At 38.1% G+C, this 13,573-nt stretch overlaps 3 protein-coding genes across 6 annotated transcripts; 1 reads left to right on the top strand and 2 right to left on the bottom strand.

Moving 5' to 3' along the window:
* Window positions 1-189: 189 nt before the first annotated feature.
* LOC107909632 (U-box domain-containing protein 18) lies at window positions 190-2,663 on the top strand. The gene has a single exon (XM_016837243.2). The coding sequence runs from the start codon at window positions 271-273 to the stop codon at window positions 2,329-2,331; it is 2,061 nt and encodes a 686-aa protein (XP_016692732.1). The 5' UTR covers window positions 190-270; the 3' UTR covers window positions 2,332-2,663.
* A 57-nt stretch (window positions 2,664-2,720) lies between these two features.
* Window positions 2,721-5,568, bottom strand: LOC107907851 (probable receptor-like protein kinase At5g18500). The gene is made up of 7 exons (XM_041088349.1): window positions 4,667-5,568; window positions 4,473-4,552; window positions 4,121-4,271; window positions 3,563-3,781; window positions 3,379-3,494; window positions 3,037-3,297; window positions 2,721-2,948 (listed from the first exon to the last, which is right to left on the bottom strand). The coding sequence occupies exons 1-7, from the start codon at window positions 5,310-5,312 to the stop codon at window positions 2,721-2,723; spliced, it is 1,701 nt and encodes a 566-aa protein (XP_040944283.1). The 5' UTR covers window positions 5,313-5,568.
* Window positions 5,569-6,408: 840 nt separating this feature from the next.
* On the bottom strand, window positions 6,409-12,534 carry LOC107909631 (RNA-binding protein 25). 4 transcript variants are annotated; one of them, XM_041088945.1, is made up of 8 exons: window positions 11,792-12,030; window positions 11,153-11,200; window positions 10,403-10,853; window positions 10,149-10,292; window positions 8,979-9,399; window positions 8,115-8,795; window positions 7,442-8,025; window positions 6,409-6,938 (listed from the first exon to the last, which is right to left on the bottom strand). In XM_041088945.1, the coding sequence occupies exons 3-8, from the start codon at window positions 10,616-10,618 to the stop codon at window positions 6,687-6,689; spliced, it is 2,298 nt and encodes a 765-aa protein (XP_040944879.1). In that variant the 5' UTR covers window positions 10,619-10,853; window positions 11,153-11,200; window positions 11,792-12,030; the 3' UTR covers window positions 6,409-6,686. The 4 variants fall into 4 exon arrangements, with proteins under 4 accessions (XP_040944879.1, XP_016692727.1, XP_016692728.1 ...); XM_016837238.2 differs by lacking the exon at window positions 11,153-11,200 and having other exon boundaries at window positions 10,403-10,650; window positions 11,792-12,534; XM_016837239.2 differs by having other exon boundaries at window positions 10,403-11,200.
* Between the last annotated feature and the right edge of the window lie 1,039 nt (window positions 12,535-13,573).

Genomic DNA, 13,573 nt, shown 5'->3' with positions numbered 1-13,573 from the left:
CGTATTTTACGACCACGTGCCACCTCACCATTTGCTTATCCACTGCTCGAAACTATCTACGAAGTAGCCTTTCTCATCTGCACGTGCCATGTACAGCCAAAGTTATTACACGTGTCCAAGCCGACATCTCCCAAGTCCCTTTCTCCTTCCTTTTATATATAGCGGACGCCTGAAGCCAAAAGCAGAAACTCAAAAATCTAAACGCCAAAGTCAAAATCAAACTTTTTGTTTCCATCTCCTTTGTTTTTGTTTTTTTGAAATATCTGGTAAATGATCCAAAAATCGAGTGGGTCGGGTCGCCGGATTCTGACATACCCGGCAATACATCCTTGCGATTCCATTTCTCCTTCAACTCTTCTAAACTCGCTGATCGATCTTGGTGGAGACATTTGCAGTTACAAATCCAAGGTTTTCTCCGTCAACCAGAGAAATGCGCGGGAAACGTTTCGTCAAATTGCGAACCTTCTTCTTTTCCTCCAGGAGATCCGAGATACGACGCCGGATCTACCTCACCCGGTCATCCTCAGCTTTTCCGAGCTCCATTTGACTTTCCAGAAAATTCGATGCCTTCTGGAAGACTGCACAAGCGACGGGACTCGAGCGTGGATGCTAGTGAATTCGGATCGGGCTGCGAACCAATTCCGGATCGTGATCCGGGGTCTGGCGACGGGTCTGGATGTTTTCCCTCTTTCAACCGTTGACATGTCAAATGAAGCCAAGGATTTGGTTGAGTTAATCATAAGGCAAGCTAGGAAAGCTTCTTTCGAGCCCGACCCGGATGATAAAAAGGCCGTGAAAGATCTCATGCGGATCCTGAACCATTTCGAGGAAGGAATCGCACCGGATCCGATTGAAATCAGACGGATCTTGGACTATCTGGGGATTCATAAATGGAGCAGTTGTAACAAGGAAGTGAAATTCTTGGATTCAGAAATCGGAACCGAGTTTTCCAATGGAGAAAACATAACAAAATTAGAGCTTCTGTGTAGCTTAATGGGATTCATGAGCTATTGCAGATGCGTAATATTTGACACCGTTGACTTCGAAAGTCAGCATCTCAATGGCCAGTGTAGCAACATCAGCAAAGATCTTAAAGGAATCAACGTTGATGATCTCAAGTGTCCGATCTCGTTAGAAATGATGTCGGATCCAGTAACTTTATCATCGGGCCACACCTACGACCGTTGTTCGATTTTAAAATGGTTCAGGTCGGGGAATGCCACTTGTCCCAAGACGGGCGAGAAGCTTACCAGTACGGAACTGGTTCCCAATCTTGTCTTGAAAGGGATGATCCAACAATATTGTGCTGAAAACGGCATCCCAGTCGTAGTTTCCAGGGGAAAGAATCGTGATATTTCGAGGACAGTAATGGCGGGGAGTTCAGCCGGTGAAGGTGCAATGAAGATGTTGGCTGGTTTTCTCATTAACAAACTTGTTAATGGAAGTCGTGAAGAGATGAACAAGGCGGCATTTGAGATTCGGGTTCTTACTAAAACAAGCATTTTTAACAGGTCTTGTTTGGTTGAATCCGGCACGATCCCACATTTATTGAAGCTGTTGTTATCTGAAGATTCCAACACCCAAGAAAATTCCATTGCTGCTCTCTTGAATCTTTCCAAGCATTCAAAAGGCAAATGTGTTATAGTGGAGAATGAAGGGTTGGATCTGATCGTCCATGTTTTAAGAAAGGGACTCAAAATTGAAGCTCAACAACATGCGGCTGCTACGTTGTTTTATCTTGCTTCAGATGAGGAGAACAGGGTTCTGATCGGTGAAAATCCAGAGGCTATTCCAGGATTAGTGGAGTTGGTAAAGAATGAAAACCATCACTGCAAGAGGAATGCATTGGTTGCTATTTTTGGGCTTCTAGTGCATCCCGAGAACCATTGGAGGGTTCTTGCATCTGGGGTTGTTCCTTTGTTGCTCAATCTTTTAAGAGATTCAGAAAGAGAAGATCTCGTAACTGATTCTCTAGCTATTTTAGCTACTCTAGCAGAGAAAATTGATGGCACAGTCGCAATTTTACGCCGTGGTGCCTTGCAATTGTTAGTAGGGATCTTAAATACCTCCACTTCAAGAACAGGGAAGGAGTACTGCGTTTCCATGCTGTTGGCTCTGTGTGTCAATGGCGGACTAGATGTGGTTGCTCGTTTGGTGAAGATTCCTTCTCTTATGGGATCCTTGTATTCCCAACTTAGTGAAGGTACATCTCGAGCTAGCAAAAAGGCCAGTGCAATCATCAAGATTCTGCACCAGTTTTATGAAAACAATAGCTCCTCAGCTTCAGTGACTCCAGCTCTTCCCCGAGAACAATTCGTTCACGTATGGTAATCCGTAATCCGTAATCCAATTTATTCCTGAAATATTTCCATGTAAATACAGATAAGTGTGTACATTGCTTGTTTCCTTTATTAGCTCGGTTTTTTGAAGAGCTAATCCACTCAGCTTCTGCCTTTTTTTATGAAGCTGAGTGAAAAACAACAGTAATTTAGCATTTCAAATTTTTTTTAGGGTTTGTTCATAATAAGGTCGCAAGACTGTAATACAATGATGTAAAACACATTCCATTCGTTGTATTGTAGTATCATGTGTAAACTTCTTCAACCATGTTGTACGTGTCCTTTTTCCATGTTAGTAATAAGATTATGCTACTACAGTTTATCTAAAACAATCTCTACAAACATGAAGACTTATGTCTCTTGTATCTCCTCTTTAGAGCTCTAGTATATGATTTTTCCACGGGATGCAACTGGCTTTGCTTGTATTGAGATATTAAGTGCTTTTTGTAGTCTTAACACCACCTGCTCCATGGATGGCCTTTCCTGCTTTATCCCTATGCATGACAAAGCTAGCTTGAGCACAAGGTCGAAAGCTTCTAACGAGTATTCCCCATTAAGTTTCGGGTCTGCAAACTTGGTTGTGTCCCCGTCCCTAGTGAGTACTTTTGCCTGAGAAGTAAAAGAAAAATGTATTTGGGATCTTAGTAATAGGAAGGATGGACATCTATTATATAAACTTGATAGAGATTGTTGTTACCATTTTACTTAGAGGCAATGGTCTGTGAAGATTCATATTAAGCACCCTCTGCCCTGACAAAAGTTGAAGAAGTACTATACCAAAACTGTAAACATCCCCGGAGACATTCACACGGTGGTTTCTACGGTACTCGGGATCAACATAACCAAACGTTCCTCTCACTTCTGAGCTCACATGGGATTGGCCTATGTCCATAACTTTAGACAAACCGAAATCTGCTAGTTTTGCTTGAAATTTATCATTGATTAGGATATTTGTTGGCTGACAAAACATGAAAACACCATCATATACCGTGATCAGAGAAGACTAATGACAGATTAGATTCCTTTGTCTTGAATGTAACTTGATATCACGATGAACAATGCTGCCTTCTGGGTAAGTGTGGAGAAACCAGAGTCCCCTTGCACTGTCAATTGCAATCTTTAGTCTTTGAATCCATGAAAGACCTTTATCCTTCCCTGTTCAATATCTTTGTGTGAGTGGTTTCTATGTAACAAAAGCGGTAAATCACATTGATTCCACATACCATATAGCCACTCTGATAGGTTCCCATGATGGCACAGTTCATAGACTAGGAAGCATTCATCTTCATTCTCACAATAGCCAACCAAAGCTACAAGATTCGGATGCTTGATATGAGATAGGCTTCTGACCTCCCTCACGAAGGTTTCTATCTGTCCATCATTGATGATGTGCTTAATCGCAACGTACTGACCATTTGAGAGAAGACCCTTGTATACTTTTCCTGGTCATAACTGAATGAGATCAGGATCCAAGATTGGCATCTGAAGGAACTAAAAGTAAAAGGCTCTTGTGCTTATTTTCTATGTCAAACATTAGGATTCTAAGAATTTTGTCCCAGGACTTCGTACGTATCCATAAAATGGTGTTCTTAGGTGCAATACACAAATACAACAATGGCTTCTCAATGTTAATCAGCATCAACCCTGTTTTACACTTTTAGTGTCAATGCGTCTGTGGTTGTTCTTTGAAAACATTGTTTACCGTTCAAAAAACAATCCTTTTTCATGCTTTTCGAACTCAATTTAGATTCCTAAATACTGAATATTAGTTAGGGTCTAACCAGCTATGCCTTGGCCAATGAAGTTTGATGCATTGAAATAGTTTGTTGCTGAATAAAGTTCTTTGATTGAAATCTTCTGAGAGCCAGCATTCTTGGAGAAATCCGATTCTGTAGAATAAGAAGACGACGATGAGCAATGTCGATTAGTAATCTGTTCTTAGGCAGATTGAATAATTTTGCAGAAAAGCTACCTTTTCCCAGGCTTTGTTCTTTCCTTTTTCTGTAGCAGATCCATGTAGCAATGACTACTATTATCAATGCTCCTGCTAATCCACCAATTAAAACCCAAAAACCTATTATGACCAACAAAATTATACACATCCGATTAATAATTATGTTAAAACATCGACACTTGAAACTCAGACTGCTGATGGTTGTTGTTGAGATTACCTCTTTTATGGATATTACCGTTAGCTGTGCCTTCATGTTCATCTGCAAGTCACAAGGAAGGAGATTCATAAAATAATAAGTGAACTGAATCATGAAGTGAGCACATATGCATAGTTATATTGATCTATTGCAATTTACATTGAAAAATGTGATTACCCAAGGAAAAAGCACTTCCTCTGAGGCATTGAAAGACTGCATAGACCCAGTTCTCATCCTCAACCCTATTGCTTATCATGGATACCAATGCTGCAAATCTACATATATCATCATCATCCTCACTAGCAGGTTGCTGTTTATAGTCTGATGATCCATTAATCTCTTCCCATCTTCTCAAACATGAATTGCACAAATGTTCCACTCCGCGACCGGTGCCTAACACCTTACAATCTTCTTGAAAGTTTCGGAATCTATCTCCTAGCTTATCAATAACATCGGTGATGGTATAGTCCGAACAGCTGCTGGCTCCACTTGTTAGCTTCTGAATACCACAGCCGTATACATCTTTCTCGAAGCTCGCCATTGCTGTTAAGCAGTTGCTTTGTTGCGTGGAATTCAAGTAAATGGCATTTGTAAGGCTTGCTCGCCGCCCAAGTGCAAGAAGGTATTGTTCAAAGGCTCCTCCACAGCAACTGCTATTGATGAACCCACCCCAATTGCCTAATTCGCAATTTGGCTCGGTGGTGGGGGAAGGGTTTTTAATATCAAGAATGCAATTACCTACTGAACCCAGAGAAAAAGCAAAATCAAGTGTGGCAAACAAAACAAAGACATTCATGAAGGGAAATGCTAAATCCATGCCCATTTGAACTGAAAATAAGGATGAATTAAAATACTGATATGCCCACAGTTATTAAAGAAAAGACCAAATCTTTTTTCACTTGGAATAAATGTTGAGGTGAAACTGGAATCTGTGTGTCACAGGGAAACCAAAGAGATGATATTGGAATCATAAATGTGAATAAAATTTGTATAATAATATTGAACTGTAGTTGAATGGTTTATACAAGAGTATTGGAATGAGTAGAGCAATGGATGTACACAAGGTGCCAAATGTCTTGGAAGAAATGGAATTTGATTAACAGACATTTCCAGTATCATTTTTATTTTATTTTATAATATGCTGATTTTCGAAGAAGGGTTAACACATTGTCCAAATAAAGTTTAATTCAACACCATAATTTATGATTAAAGAAATGGTGGTGGTAGCCGGCTTGGATTACAATGGAAATGGATGAACACACATTTTTCGTTGTCATTTTATAGTTTTGTCTTCCAAGTTATTGACCCAATTACAAAACTTTGATACCAGATGTCCATAATGGAATATTTTATTATCTTTAAAAATAGTAAATTGAACCGGTTCGGGTCCTGCTTGGTTAAGATAAGAGAGTTGGAAAAAATATTGAAAGAGAATGAGAAGTGAATGTTGTTTCTCTTCAACGAGTTGACCCAAAGCTTGATTACAAAGGATTGAGTCAGAGGGTGTTTTGTTAAGTGATGCCAAAATGCCAATCTGGAAACGGCATAAGTTCAGTTTATCCAGCTATTAATCACTGTTGAATTGAGACTGCTTGACTCGATAGAGACTGAAAAAATGAAAACCTATTTCACTCGAATTCTAATTCAGGTTGATTAATTGCATCTGTTACAGTTTTTAATTTCAGAAATTGCTATTGGGTCCTTGTTTTAGCTCATCGAGACTGTATATTCTCATTTCCCAAGTTGCTGATTGCTTAACAAAAAGTACATTCTTCAATAAATCAATCATTAGATTTAACATACAAGTATATCTCAATTCTGATCATGGTAGAGTAGAGATGGGAAAACGGACGTTTAAGAAAAAAGCCACCTTAAGTAGTGGAACATGAATCATCTGTGGTAGCCAAAATGGAAGAGAGTAATGTCAATACTGCTCTTCATTGAGAGCGGTCAAAAAACAGTTCGAAAGCAGCAGAAGAAAAAAGAAAAAGGGTTAATATTGACTAATATTGTGCTTAGAAGTAATACAAACTCAACAAGCCTATTCCCTAGTTCAATCTACATTTAGTTCTTCAAATACCAGAGGGCCTAAAAGAAAAGATATCGATGACTTCCCCCGACGGTGACTAATAACCATGCAATCAAAATCTCAGTCCTGCACCAACACAGGGACCCACGGCGTCACAAGAATGTTAGATCAGGATCTCGACCGCAAAGCCAGGCCAGTTTCTACTTTTTTAATCTCAAATATCAGCATCCTCCACATCTTAAGCACAAACATCTCCGCTTCTTCATCTAATATAGACTGCAGCAGCTCCAGCATTTGGGAAGCCTTAACATGTTCCTGAGTACCCGACACAATGTAATCAACCAGAGTTTTCTCTTCTTCTCCCAAAAACTCCGTAATTTTCTTTGAGATCCAGGGTCTCATTCTCTCATGCAATGCATGCTGTACAAATGCACCAAAACAAAAGAGTACCATCTCAGAATTACAGTCTAGGAAATATAGATACAGACTAATTACAATTTTCTACATTGAAAAGACCAGACAATTCTGCATCACAGAATTCTGAAAATCCTTTAAGACAAAACATTCTATTTCTCATTATTTTGATCAAGATGATAACTTAATTACAAAACTATAGTTTTGGAACACCATATAATTTGCATGTACAATGAACTGACTATAAGTAAAATTATAAGGTGAAGAGAGCTGCCCAGAGATAATTATTTCCAACAAATGCAGGAGAGAAATATAGATACAGCAATATTCACGTTAGTTTTGTGTATGCCAAGGACTAAGAACATGTGGAATGCATTTGGGTGTTGAATTGATTATACTGCTATAATCAAGTTAACATTAGGCACTATGTTAACCAGTTAATTCTGACCAGAGGATAGATGTTTCTCAAAACTAACAGTTTGAAAAAGGACATGTGAAAAGATGATTACCTGATCATACACATTCCAGTTTATCTCGTATGAAAATAGTTCCTCCTTGGTCTTTGGAATCATATCAATTAGTTGTTTGGCATCCAAAAGCTTCTGGTTATCTGTTGTTTTCACCTTATCCTGTCCATGTTCCCTGTCTCTATCCCGATCAGGGATCTTCTCTTTGCTCTCATCTCTGTTGCGACTGTCCTCATTATTACGATCTTTATCCCTACTAGATTTATCATAAAAATGTCTGCTTCGCTCTCTTTCTGCATCAGACTTTTCCTCTTTAGTGTTAACATTTGATATTCGCTTTGCAAATTCAGCAGCTGCAACCAGATTTGGTGCTGGTGCGCCAGGTTGGACAGCCTGCAGTTCCTCAGTAGAGTAATCAATGGGAACCAGGGGCCTCATTTTCTTCTCCTTCTGTGCATCATCATCTTCCTCCTCATGGAAAACAGATGGGACAGTAGTCCGCTTTCCAGATCCAACAAGACCAAAACCTAACTTCCTCGGTGCATTCCCACTCTGCCGTGTATCTGATGCAGAAACAAAGGCCACATTTGATTCATCAACTGAACCATTTTGCATATTCCCATCTCCTATCATATACAAACGTAGTTCATTTCAGAAAAATAAATAAAATGAGATGAACACTACAAATAAATTAAGGGGAGAAATGAACAAATACCAGATATCTGGTTTTCATGACTTGATTCGCGCTCATAATGCTGTTCAACTGCCTTATCTTTGCTTTCAGTGCTAGGTTCTTCAGCCAACACGTTCTTTGCAGCTCCATTTGCAAAGCGACCAGACAAAAGCTTTAACGCATCTCGTTGCTGCTGCAATTGCAACTGCTCCTCCTCTGCCCTTTTCTTGGCCTCAGCAATTTCTTTCTCTTCTTTGAGTCTATCAGCCAAGTCATCCTCCTTCTCCCGCAATCTCTTCCTCCTCTTTTCCTCCAAAACACTCCTACGCAGCCTTTTTCTTGAATCTTCATCGTCATCATCTTCTTCATCATAGCGAATCTCCTTCTTTCGTTTGCGCTCCCTCTCTTTCTCCCTCTCCTTCTCATACTGTCTCTGCTTCTCCTTATCCTTTTCTCTTTGCTCCCAGTCTCTAAGAAATTTTTCATACTCACGCTCTGCCTCCTCAATCTTCCTTCTCTGTTCCCTCTCTTTTCTCATCCTTTCACGCTCTGTTTCTCTTTCTAATCTTTCAATTTCACGCTCCTTGTCCCTCTTAAGATCTTGCTCTCTGTCTCTACTCCTATCATATCTACGATCAGGTGAGCTTGTCTCAGGTCGATCATTTTCAGTTGTCGCTTTGCTCTCACTGGTAGTCTCATCATCATTTTTACCTTCAGCTCCATCTGCAAAATTATGTACTCAATATCAAAATCTCCTATCTTTGAAAAATAATTAGTATCACTATTTCCTCCACTGTGATTCTCCTTACAATTTAAGGACTTCCATATATATTTTTTGTTGACATGGCATGGTAAAGACAACAAAGAGATCAACAAAACCACAAAGATGCAGCTGCAAAAACTCACCATTTCTCATTAAATCAATATCAGAGTTCCCATCCCTTGATTTAGCAGGCAAATCTGAATTTGATTTCCCAGAACCATCAGGAGCAGTTTGTGGAGGAGGTGGTGGGAGAGGATTGGTCTTTAACCTCTCCTCAATCATGCCAGCAAGCTTCTCTGAAGCATCTCGATCAGCCTCACGGTCTTCATCAGTGACAATGCCAGAGTTGGCAATGTCCATAATATTTTCTCTGTTGCCACTGTCACTGTTCTTCTTTGGATCCTCAACAGAAGTTGATGAAGATTCATTCTTCACATCACCTACTGCATTTTCACCTTCCTTCTCAGACTCTGCAGATGGAGGTTCATTTAGTTTCTTTGCGTTTTCAGTTTTCTTTTCAACATACTTCTCCAGATATTCCTTTGTTGCTTGACTAACGTTTACCTGTTAACCATAAAATTAAGTGCAAAATCAAATCATTGAAACAAGATAAGAAAGACAACAGTAACCACAGGCAGAACTAAATCATTCAAACAGAAGCATCAGCTCACAGACTGAATAATATTACTTAAAGACTCCCACTTAACTCATCTGTTCACCTACCATATCTCCATAGAACATTTAACCAACCTAAAACAAGTTATTTTCGGGTAAAAAAAAGCATAAAACTTCCATTTACTGACATTTATGTACTTAAAAATGCCTATCTCCTCCTTATCTTCTCCAAACCTCTAAAGTGACCATTGGAAACAATTTTAAAGTGAAAAAAAAACATCAAAGAGCATTCAGAAATGGAGTTAGGCAATATACTGCGAGTATAGATCATAATGAAACATATGCACCAGAAAAGCTCAAATCTATCTTACACCTTAATGTTATTGACAATTATTTTCTACCATGTTCAAATATCATCCATCATACTTCAATTTTATATTTTGCGTTTTATACATAATTCAGGTTATAAGATACACTTATTTTAAAGTACAGTAAAAGATAGTAGTTCAATTACATTCAATTTCTAAATTTCCAAAATAAACTCAACAGTTTGTCACATAAATGAAATGCAATAATAGTTTAACCTTCATGATTTTAAATCATAGTGAATTAAGACTTGAACCTGATCACATTTTAGAACAGAAAAAAATTTTCAAGACAATCATGGGGGATCAAAAAGGATAATAAAGAGTACTCACCACTAGTTCTTGTCCGTCAATATTAAATTTGCTAAGTAGGCGCACTGCACGAAGAACCCCTTCAGCAGACTCAAAATCACAAAGCCCAAATGCTTTTGGTGTCCCATTAGAGGGGCGTTTCCAACTCTTGACAGGTCCACAAAGCTTCAAGAAGGTGTAATAATAACATTATATAAAGCCAAAACTCGCAGATAAACATAAACAAAGCTACTTAAAAAATGAAAAAAAGAAAGCACATAATAATAATAACCCACACGAAGGAGAGAAAGCATGAAGTCGTTGTCCACTGTTGGTGCTATCTTGCCAATATAAACTGTTGTTTGTGGTTTCTCTGTTGGAGTAACATTAGGAACAGCTGGTCTAATGACAGGAGGAATAATTGGGCGAGCACCAGGAACAGGAGGCCGTGAAACTGTTGGCATCACACCAATAGCTCCAGGTGGGCGTGGAGGGAATGCAGGCCGAATCATTGCTGGGTAAGGAGAGGGATAGCGAAGAAGTCCTGCATAAACAGAAAACAAATATCTATGCAACCATATCAGAGCAAGTTAACAGAATAAACACAGATAAATGTTTTCAATGTAACTAAGCACTCTTACAAGGAAAAAAGCTTCTAAAAGAATAATTAAATGATTTTACCACACATTAAAACTATAAAGAGATGGCACCACAGGCATGGCAACTATCACCAGCTGAATAGCAAACCTGAAGGAAACATCAAGAGAATAGCATCGAATTCATAATCATGACTGTGTAGAGTGCACTTACCTTAGACATCCATTCGTTAATAGCCTTATCCCATGCACCAATTGCACAAATTTGTAGATTGGATAACATGAGACTTCCAGCATCTCATGCTTGCAAATGAATTATTTAACACAAAATTCTAGTTTCATATTTCACCATTTAGATTTATCTCAACTGTTAGAGCCCAAGTGCCACAGGAAAAAACACAAAGAGGAGAGAATGAGAAAGAAAAAATGTAACTGGGAGGATTGTGATACCTTAGAATACAAAGCCAAGGAGCACTCAGTTGTTAACATGGTCTGCTGCTGGCAATTCATAAACCCATGAATGGGAAATTATCCTTATAACTACCAGAAAGTATACAGCCTACTAAAAATGAACACGACAGAGTGCGATATGATTTAGAACAAAATGGCACAATTATGAAGCTATCAAATTCGTCTGCACCTTTTTTCACACATGACCATTAAAATTCTAGGTGGTTTTAAACTTGAAAATGATATTTAAAATCTACATTTCTTTTCTAACTCCAAATGCAATTAAGGCATACCAAATAGAAGTGGGTCTCTCTAAGCAATTTTGAATTGAAGCCTTTCCAACATTTCTCACCCGTACTCAATCAAAGACACTGCAGGACAAAACATCTCATCTGTGCCCCTTTTTTCTATATCACTCCCAAAATTCCTCATTACTCAATCCCTCACTTAAGGCATATTATCAGCACATTCATAACAATTGCACCAGGAAAAAAACAATACAGCAAAGAAATGAACACATGTACATACATATGAATAATCAATAATCAACTTAATGGTACAAATAATCAGATTAAAGAACAACCCTTGAATTGAATTCACAATTATGCACCCACTTAAAAAAAGGAAGGAATAACCCACCCGGAGGAGGCATGGTGCCCGGAGGAACAGCTCCCGGTAGCGCTGCATATCCATTTGGAATCGGAGCAAACGGTCTAAGAGCAGGATTCGGAACCTGACCCGCAGGCACCTGGTACTGCATCAACGGCGGCGGAATAGAACCAGGAGCCGAACTCACGCCGGGCGGCTGCAAGCCAGGAGGTTGAAAATTCGGTAACGGTGAAAACTGCGGGACCGGACGGAACGAAGGAGGCGCCGGGGGGACGGCTGTGGCAGCTCCGGAGATCGGCGGTGGAGGAGTCGAGTAGGAAGGAACGGCGGGAGGAGGTTGAGGAGATACCAGGGGGGCGCTAGGGTTAGGGTTTGGTTGGAGCTGTGTTGATACGGTAGAGGAAGGAGATGGATCGGGTTGGGTTGGTAGTGGATTAGGATTATCGGAGTCGGGTTTAGATTGGGAATTGGTTGTGTCTAGGGCGGCTGGAGACGAGGGAGATTCGGCCATTGAACTAGGAAGAGATCGAAGCGATGAATTCAGTAAAGGTTTTCAAAGAATTTTATTACTTCTAAAATAATTTTCTTAGATTTTTTTTTATTTTATTATAGAACTTCAAATCAAAATCCAATGCTCAGTTAATGTAATCTATGTGCCCTAAACCTATATATACAACATTAGAGAAAGAAATGGAGGAAGCGCGTGAACGTTAAGGGACAAAATTTCCTGCTTGCGGTAGCATGATTATAGTTTCGGTTCGCGCATTTTCATTGGGAAAAAAATCTGTACATGCATTTTTATTTTTTAACTCAAATTTAATTTGGTAATTTTCATATTATTGTTACCATATATTTATGAATATGTCTATTTTTTAATTTACTTTGTTTAATTTAAAAATAATACTATTATTAATACGAATCATAAAAAAATATAAATACATTACACATAATACAAACGGTAACTAAAATATATATATGTTATGTCTACGATTATAAAATAAAATGCTTTAATATTTTTATTTAAAATAATATTAAGAATCATATACGAAAACCACAAAGTTAGAACACAAAATGTATTCAAAAATAATATATAATAAATAATGAAACGTATGGTTTGAAACCAATTAATAACTAGAAATCCTATCACACACGAATGCATGTGGAAACCACGAACTTAGAACACAATGATATGTTCAAAAATGACATACAATAAATAATGGAACGTATGGTTTGAAACTAATTAATAATAACACATGAAATATGTACTATATTAAAATGAAAAAAATAGATTAAAACGAAATTTAAACACATAAATACATTAAGTTGAGAATACTAAATGAATGCAATTGTTTATCATGGTGTTGTCATTGAGTGTGATATGGTTCTGACATTTTATAAATTTCCCTAATTGAGTTGGTGTTTGATTGACTCATGACACCAATTTAGTAAATGACTAACAATATAGATATAAAATTGATAGAGGGTAATAAAATATACATAATATGATTAAGATGTAAATTTTATGGTAGATTAGTTGTAATAACCCGTTTTTTAGTGGTGTCTGAAACAGTAGTTTTGGGGTCATCAAATCTGACGAGTAAGTTCGTAAATATTATGTTTAATATTTACGAGTTAATTGTGATTTTAAAAAGGTTTTTGATATAGTGAATTTTGTTTTATAAGCGATTTATTAAGTTTAAGTGGTTTTAGAAAATGAGGTATCAGGACCTCGTTTCTATAAATTGAACCGTAAATACTTTTATAAATATTTACGGAGTGTCATTAAGGTGGTATTAAAATTTCGTTCAAAAT

This window comes from Gossypium hirsutum, chromosome D02 (genome assembly GCF_007990345.1).
Source record: "Gossypium hirsutum isolate 1008001.06 chromosome D02, Gossypium_hirsutum_v2.1, whole genome shotgun sequence".
NCBI classification, from domain to species: Eukaryota; Viridiplantae; Streptophyta; class Magnoliopsida; order Malvales; family Malvaceae; genus Gossypium; species Gossypium hirsutum.
The sequence above is the reverse complement of the archived record's forward strand: the minus strand, read 5'-3'. Positions and strand labels throughout refer to the sequence as shown.